Raw genomic sequence first — 8,620 nt, 5'->3', positions numbered from 1 at the left:
CAAGAAGTACAACATTACATATCTTTTCCGAAATGTGAGATAATTAACTTGCTATCTGTAGTATCGTATAGCTTTGGAATCATGACATTACGTACTTTTGAGGAAAATAGGCACGTTTCTCGACATATACACTGACTTTGAGAAGGGATTGCGTGCCGATTAGTTTAGCAACCGCATGATGCAGCATGACAACGTGAACGTGATTGGTCAACAGTCTGCTGGGTGGGGCGTTACACGTTCCTTCATCCATTGGATTCTCCTTTCTATAATATCTCTGGCAACAGCACCATGCAATGCATCCTGGACTAACGAGGCAGACACATAGGAAGAATGTGCTAGACCCTCTGTTAAATTACACATTTCTCGAGGTTGGAATATCGCAGAAATATGATCAATGGCTCATTCGAGAGAAGACATCCTCCCGACTTATGACATCGGCCAGTATTGAAATCTGAAATGAATGATAGACGTTTTCGCGATCTAAAAGTCGTATTCCTATTAACTTCCAGTGTAGTGAGAGCAACTTTATCACGGTGCTACGTCATACCGGCCGGATTTCTGCCTGCTTGAACGCCAATAACTCAGATACACATGAAAACATGAAATTACCCAGGGAATCGATAGAACATCACTCAGAGATGCACAAAATCAATTTAACATTCAAAATGGGTAAACCTTGCCTTTAAGTGCAAGGTGTGTGTGTGAGAGAGAGAGAGCGAGAGCGAGAGCGAGAGAGGGGGGGGGGGCAGTCAGACGCGAGAGAGAGATGGACAGATAGACAGACAGAGAGCGAGAGAGACAGAGAGCGAGGGACAGACAGACAGACAGACAGACAGACAGACAGACAGAGAGAGAGAGAGAGAGAGAGAGAGAGAGAGAGAGAGAGAGAGAGAGAGAGTTCTGAGTTTCCAGTTGTTTTGAGCGCGGCAGAAATCATGCTGATTGACACCATGGCCAATGTTGAATGTTGGAAAAGAGACCCTTAAACCCAGACTTGGACCACGCACCCTCTCCACTGAATAGAAGGCTAGTGATTGCTTTTGCAATGCTTTCAGTTAGCTACTGATTCCTTCCAAACCACTCATTGTTGAATTTGTGATTTCCAACTTGTTGTGTAATGTTTATGTCCAATGGCCGATGAGCACCGATACATTTTATCTATAATTTCTCTTCATTATTTATCTTCATATGTCAAGGATTAAAAAGGATTTGCCAGTAGATTGTCGACTGGATTCATGATGATGACTGCTAGCTAAGATTTAGAAAGTATGATGTTGACATGATCAGTCCAATCAAAGTTGCTGTAGATATAACATGATTTGACCGTCATTTATCTGTGGCCAATGACCTTCAGCCTTCTTGGATGGGCACTTCTTATGTAACTCTATGGCAGCACCCAAGGGGCTTGAATTTTCAAGCTCTACCCTTAGATTTGGCAGTGACATAATGTCCCCATGAGTGACAGAACACTGAGCCAATCATGGCGCAACTAGAGAACATTACCAACCCCTACGCTCCGTATTTTCTGCCGGTTGCCCCACCACCACCACCACCACCACCACAGAAAGCGCTGAAAAACCTGCATTTTGGAGCTGCCTTACTCAAGAAAGCAAAAGAAAAAGACCAAGTTTGTATGCGGCTTTATTAACTCAAAATTTTTTTTTTATATATATATATATATATATATATATATATATATATATTTAGCTAGAAAGGTGGGGCTCAAAACAGGTGGGGCTCTACCTGCCACTGACATTTAGTAATTGCTTGCTTTTCTAAAGTCTACCAACCTTGCCAACAGACATGCCAGCTAAGATAGTTAAGACAAGCTAGCGACTCTAACGTGATTGATAGCCTGAAATGGCTTCTTGGTAGCTAGTTGTGAGGTTGGGGTATTGGGCACCTATCTGGGCTGGCTAAAGACAACTTCATAACATTGCTAGATGGCTAGTAGAATTACAGACAAACAAAATATTAAATGAACATTTGAGATTTTTTTAAACCGGGCATGATGCCTCTGACTCCGTGTCCTGTCACAGGGCAATTTACCGCACGTGTTTGTTTTATCCCCTCCTCCTATAGGCCTACTGTAAATGCTGTTTGAATATGCAAACAACCCGAAACCCGTCACAGTTAGTCAATCAGTATGACAAAAACCTAACTTCTGGTAAAACAAGGACAGGAGGGGTGAGACCATCTATTTTACTGTAAACACATGTAGTACGTGTACTACTACTGGTCAGGCGTCTAACGTTTCCATACACAGCACAACTTTCTGCTTTACCTCCCGCTATGACACACCAGTTTCGTTTATTCCTATTCCTATTCCTACTCCCCTCTCTCTCTCTCTCTCTCTCTCTCTTAATTTCAATTTTCAATTTAAGGGCTTTATTGGCATGGGAAACGTATGTTAACATTGCCCAAGCAAGTGAAGTAGATAGTAAACAAAAGTGAAATAAACAATAAATATTAACAGTAAACATTACACTCAGAAGTTTCAAAAGAATAAAGAGACGTCTCTCTCTCTCTCTCTCTCTCTCTCTTCTCCTTTGATGCCAAGTCCCGCCCCTCGACCGGGGTGCAGGAGCGGCGTGAGTGGCTGAGAGGACTGAGCGTTCCCTGCAACAGCTGCCTCTATCCACCACAGGAGTCGGCGGAACTGAGCCCAGTGGAGAACGACAGACAGCCGGTTTGTCACGCATTGCCACAGCACCGAACCATCAGGCCAAACGCAGATCGCTTAGGACGACATATCTATACATTCATGACCGGACAAGGATTACGTTGCGAAGAAGATAACAGCACGGAAGAGAGAGAACGGATTATACGCAGGTAGGAATAGGATATGTCTGGACGCTCTGTATTGTAAACGGGCTCAGTGAAAGCAACGCTATAATAAATCACCCAGCCAGCCGGGGCACCAATGCAGTATGTGTGTGTTGGAGATCGACTATATTGCAGTCATTTTGCGCAGCGCAACAGATCTTCATGACACTTGGAAGGGAGTTATTACAATTTAGAAATTATATAGCATTCTGCTATGTTGCGCAGCTCGGCTGCAATGTAGTTGATGTCAAACACCCACCGTGTTTTCTCGGATTAAACCTGCTGAAATGCGGGTATTTGCGCATAAACCTAATGTGTATGCGGAAATCTGTTAGTAATAACACCGTGTCATTCTAATCGTAGGCTAGGTTAAGACCTATAGGTATTTATATAGAAGATGAAGGCCTTTTGGTGATCGTTACAACCAGCGAATGCATTGGCTGGGTCGAGTCTTTGTGCTGTTCGCCGCAGTCCCCCTTCCCCCCTTCCCCCGGTGTGTGTCGGTGGATCGCTTTAACTGAGGTCGTAGGCCTACGTGCAAACTTGCTCGAGCAGCGATTTGTAACTTGCACGTATACCGTAGACCCCGTGTATCCGCCTCCGGTGATCAAAATACTCTTTCGAGAACGTTTTGTTACAGTTGGAAAAGGATTGTATCGCGCAGTAGGCAATAGCCTACGCACTGTAGCTGCATCATGACGCTCGTCATTGACTGAAAATAATAAAAGCAAACTGTTTCTAAATTTGGGAGACATTTTCCCACATAGTTTCTATTCAGTCTAGCTTATAGACTTAAGGGCTATGGTGAGCAGGACACTTCCCGTTTCACTAGTTTTATCTTTTTAGCATTACCCAGGAAAATAAACGATTGGTTTCCAAGATTAGGTTTATTGTTTATGAGCCAATAAAACGCAATGGTTATTAACTCTGTCAAGGGGCTGACAAACACGTTTGTTATCTAATGACACATGCCCAGGACTTTCGAAACCTATGAGGCATAAGTTACATTTTAGGTGTGTTATTTCTCTCACACGCTCTCTCTCTCTTATCATTTATTTCCTTCTCTTTCAGGACTGTCGGGTTTTAGGAGTGCCCCTGGCCACCATGGATAAAACTTTGCATATCTTGCAGAAACCGACAGCCTCAATCGATAAGGTCCTGGACGGTGGAACGGGACTCGCTCTGGATATGAGTATGAGAGACCGGGAATTCACGGAACAATCGATTAGACTTACCGATAAAATCCCGTTAGTGAAGCCCTATTTCAAAAAGAAAAAAGGACAGAGGAAACTGGAATCAAAATGCCTCCGTGCGCTCCAGGACCCTATCCTGACCACATTACTGAGTACAGATGCACTTGTTACTGGAGACGGGGTGTTTGTTCCCCGGAACCCTCCGGCAAGGACAGCGGGGAACCTGTGCACTGCGGCGGTGGTCAAACAGGCACGGATTGGTGGGCCTGTGTGCCTGAAAGACTCGGGAGCAACCGGTGTAACGGCTATGATTACCGGCGACACGGACACAGAAATGGCGGACACCGCCGCCGAGTTGGAGGAGACCGAGAGGGGGGTAACCAAGGTGCCGGTAGATCTCCAGCGCGTGACAATAGACACTAACGAGCGCAGATTCCAGCTCAAATGTACCCCTCGGGCACGCGACGTGGTGGCGGCACCCCCCACACCAGATACCCCTCTAGTAACCCCTCCAAGCCAGGGGGGCAACAAGATGTCGGACCTCTTCGCCTCTAAAGCCTTGCGGGGGCCAGATTGTCTCACCATCAAAGACAGTATGAACACCCCCAGTCTTCAGGCCGACAAAAGCGAGATATTTCAGGATAAAAGCGAAGAGGCCTCCCTGGATCTAGTTTTTGAACTGCTAACCCAGCTCCAGTACCACACACACCAAGCCGACGCGGTTTCGATCTGCGTGGATTTCCTGCAGGGATTGTGTGTGTACGGGAGTGACTGTGCTTACCACCATACTGTGCTGCCCTACCACTGGCAGATCCGCAGGAGTGATACTCAAAGCTGGCAAAGTGTGGCGGATGATTCGCAGGAACAATTGGAGAGGCTTTACTGCAATCCGGATCATGATCAAATCAGGCTAAAATTTCAGTAAGTGTTTTTATTTTGTTATAGTGGTTCCTCCTGTTCTACGTTCTGTGTGAAAGTAGCCTAATAGAGCTGAGATTATATTTACAGTATTAAGACAGGAATGCTTTGATATGAGAAAGGTATGCTGTTTGATTGATCTGTTTCAGTATGTGTGTGTGTGTTGTAATGATTAACTGACTGAGTCGTTTTGGTTCCCGACTTCCCGTATCTCAGTTCTTCTTTGGGTGTCATTGTTATGACACGTTTAGTTCCTGCAATAGAGTGAGTGTGCTCTTTCTGCTCCCAAACCTAGCCTTCTCATTGGTTGAAACAGCTCAAACCAGGAAGTGCTGTACCCATGGCAGCTTAGAGCTAGGATCTTGCATGACCTACTGCTGCCTGGTGCGGTCACTGACACGCAGGCACTGGCTGTCTCTCACGCACAAGCGCTTGGCAAGCGCTAGCAGACAGGCATACAAAGTGTGCTCTGGTTCAAGCGATACACACCACATTCACACAATGACACGGTTAGCTATTTCACCACATAAGCACGTGTGTGTGGGTGACTGTGCATGTGTTGTTGATTTTAGGTTTTAAACTGAAACTACATGCAAACCTTCCCACCCACAGGATACACACCTGTCCGTGAGAACCCAAATGCAGCCAAGCTTTTGTTTGATTACGCCTAGAGATATTAGGCTTTGGTGATAGTAACTTAGTATAGTAGTGTTTCCTAAACATTATAAACAGCCATTCTATATACATAGCCAAAATAACGCAGTAACTACCAGTGTATTAACCTATATAATTACTGTGTAACAGACTAGTAAATACATTTAAGAAACCTCTTCTTACATTCTCTCAGAAAGCCAAAGTAGCCATGGTAACTAGCAGTAACTACCAGTGTATTAACCTATATAATTACTGTGTAACAGACTAGTAAATACATTTAAGAAACCCCTTCTTACATTCTCTCAGAAAGCCAAAGTAGCCATGGTAACTATCGGTATAAAGACAGACTGTAGGACTTTTATTTAAGTTTCAAATACTTTCCCATTAGTTTAAACCTCTATTTAAAAGGTATTTGTGTTCTTCTTTATTGCTTTCTGTTGTGAAGTATTAAACAATCAAATTCTCAGGGAGAATTTCAAACAACGGCCTCCAACACACTCCCGACATGCTCTGAATTTGAATTCACATGTAATAAGCAAGTAAAGCAACGGTACCTACATTTCCAGAGTTGGCCAGATGTACAGCTAGCTTTACTGTAACCGGTCGACCCCTCTTCCCACCCCAACACACACACACACACACACACACCCCGTGTGATATGGTGTTACCATAGTAACTGAATACAGTTGATAACAGCTGTTATCTGAAGAGCAGCACAGGACAAAACAAGCCTGGCCGTCGACATGGCAACATACTTATTTGACTGCAGCTGCTGTGTGAGAGAGTGAGTGGGAGTGGCCGGTTTCCGAGTCATCGCCCGACGTCCTCAGACTGGATGGACGTCGAATACTGACTTGTATCGCGGGTGACCTGGCTGGGTTTGAGAGAGGGCATGCATGTGTGAGATTGTGAACATGGGACAGCAAGTTAATAATTTATTGTGTGTGTGTTTGTGTGTGTGTTTTATCGTCTCAACGTGTTTGTGTGTTCATGTTTCTATGTCATACAGTATGTGAATGATTTGAGTTTGACTGTATGTCAGTCTGTCACTGTGTGTGAGGCATGGTGCTTTGTGCTGCACTTACCACCCCATTCATTTCTTATGAAGTGTGTGACTGCCTTGCTCAGTTAGCAAGCTAATGTTCGCTAACTAATGAGCAGGTGCACATTATCAAACTGAACCTAACAAAAAAATATTTTAAGAATAAAACTCCTTAGCTATATGTAAAGACTTGCTCTAGAAAATGTCTTATGCAGTTGTATTGTTTGTTATAACCCTTGAGATGAAAGGGGAGTGGATTACACCAGGAAGAGGCCATCTTTGTGGATTACACCAGGAAGAGGCCATCTTTTTCTTTTCACTTCTGTCGGCTCCCCCACGTGAAGGTTCATGCTCTTTGATTGGCTCATAGCCAAGTTCTCGGCCACTGACGAGCATTAAGATTCTACAAGTAGAAACGGCAGGTTTGTCAGTACGAGGTCGGTACACAGCAGGGACGTCTTCTGTTCTAGCAAGAGAAGGAACAGCCTCCTACTGTGATAGTTCCTATCAGCAGTCAGATTTCTCGGTGTGTCTGTTCCATAATAGAGAACTTAAAGGGATACCAAATATTTTTTTTACTAACCCAAGATAGACCAGAGCCTGTCGTTTCTTTGGGAGAAAATTAATCATAGTGGGCAGAACAAGCACGAGCTAGTGAGATCCTAGTGGCCAAAACTATCTCTAACCTGCTTCATACTGGACATAAAGACATTAAAATAGTATCCACAAGTTCATCTGACTCTGGGGAAGTAGATAAATTGCCTCATTGCCAAAATCCTGAAGAATCAATTTAACATTTCTATTGATACCCTTTTTATGTCTCAACGCCCAAATCTTAGAACATATCAGACCCTACTAAAATATGTGTATCAATGAACACGATTGTGGAAAATGAATGCGCAGTTTCTGTCACGCGGAGTACCACGTACTGCTAGCAGCATTTTAGCCACAGACTGTCTGGTTTTATAAAGGTGCAATGAGCATAAACATACGCATTTATTTAAGGAATTGGCAACTTGTTCTCATTCTGAGAAATAAGCATATTCTTATCCAGGTAGGCCACTTGATTTCAACATCTAAACAAAGTGACACTGGAGAATGACATTTTTTGATTGGTTTTGAGTTGAGTTCATGACATTTTTTGATTGGTTTTGAGTTGAGTTCGGACATAGAAACTGCAGGGAGGCATTTGATATGTATAGCTCAAATTTCCAATTGATCTAGTATTGTGTGTGTGTGTGTATGAGGGGTTGGGAGTTCCATCATGGTTGTATGAGACCATAGATGAATCCCATCCATATGATACCTAGGAAGGAAGTACTAACACTAATCCTCTTTTCTCAAGATTTCTCTGGCCAGCTACAGTTACATAGAGAGAGGAATGGAATACTCATCACTTAACACATGATTCACTTTTTACCTACGCTCATCCCCGTGACAGGAATATGTTTGTAATGTGTGTGTGTGTGTGTGTGAGCCTTTTTGTTGGACAGGCCGTAAGCGGTTCACACGTCATTAACTGACCGAGTCACTGAGCACCAAGGGCAGAGTGACCTGACACCAAGGAGTGTGTGATTGCTTTTGTCCATGTGCACAACTGCCTGTGTTTGTGTCTTTGTGCCACTGTCTGTCAGAAAATATGTGTGTGTATGTGAATGTTTCTCTCCCTGTGTGTGTCTGTGTCTCTCTCTCTCTCTGTGTCTCTCTCTGTCTCTCTCTCTCTCTCTCTCTCTCTCTCTGTGTGTCTCTCTGTGTCTCTCTCTCTCTCTGTGTCTCTCTCTCTCTCTCTCTCTCTCTCTCTCTGTGTCTCTCTCTCTCTCTGTGTCTCTGTGTGTGTCTCTCTCTCTCTCTCTGTCTCTCTCTCTCTCTCTCTCTCTCTCTGTCTGTGTCTCTCTCTCTCTCTCTCTGTGTCTCTCTCTCTCTGTGTCTCTCTCTCTCTCTCTCTGTGTCTCTCTCTCTGTGTCTCTCTCTCTCTGTGTCTCTCTCT

At 44.1% G+C, this 8,620-nt stretch overlaps 1 protein-coding gene across 2 annotated transcripts; it reads left to right on the top strand.

The window, feature by feature from the left end:
- The first annotated feature begins 2,595 nt into the window (after positions 1 to 2,595).
- LOC311119594 (protein mono-ADP-ribosyltransferase TIPARP-like) lies at positions 2,596 to 8,289 on the top strand. 2 transcript variants are annotated; one of them, XM_084194267.1, is made up of 2 exons: positions 2,596 to 2,832; positions 3,898 to 8,289. In XM_084194267.1, exon 2 carries the CDS (start codon positions 3,931 to 3,933, stop codon positions 4,942 to 4,944), a length of 1,014 nt encoding a protein of 337 aa, XP_084050393.1. In that variant the 5' UTR covers positions 2,596 to 2,832; positions 3,898 to 3,930; the 3' UTR covers positions 4,945 to 8,289. The 2 variants fall into 2 exon arrangements, with proteins under 2 accessions (XP_084050393.1, XP_084050392.1); XM_084194266.1 differs by lacking the exon at positions 2,596 to 2,832 and adding an exon at positions 2,853 to 3,630.
- Positions 8,290 to 8,620: the final 331 nt, after the last annotated feature.

Source organism: Coregonus lavaretus (genome assembly GCF_964263955.1).
Source record: "Coregonus lavaretus genome assembly, contig: HAP1_SCAFFOLD_10020, whole genome shotgun sequence".
In the NCBI taxonomy this organism is placed as follows: domain Eukaryota; kingdom Metazoa; phylum Chordata; class Actinopteri; order Salmoniformes; family Salmonidae; genus Coregonus; species Coregonus lavaretus.
This window is presented reverse-complemented; position numbering and strand designations above follow the sequence as displayed.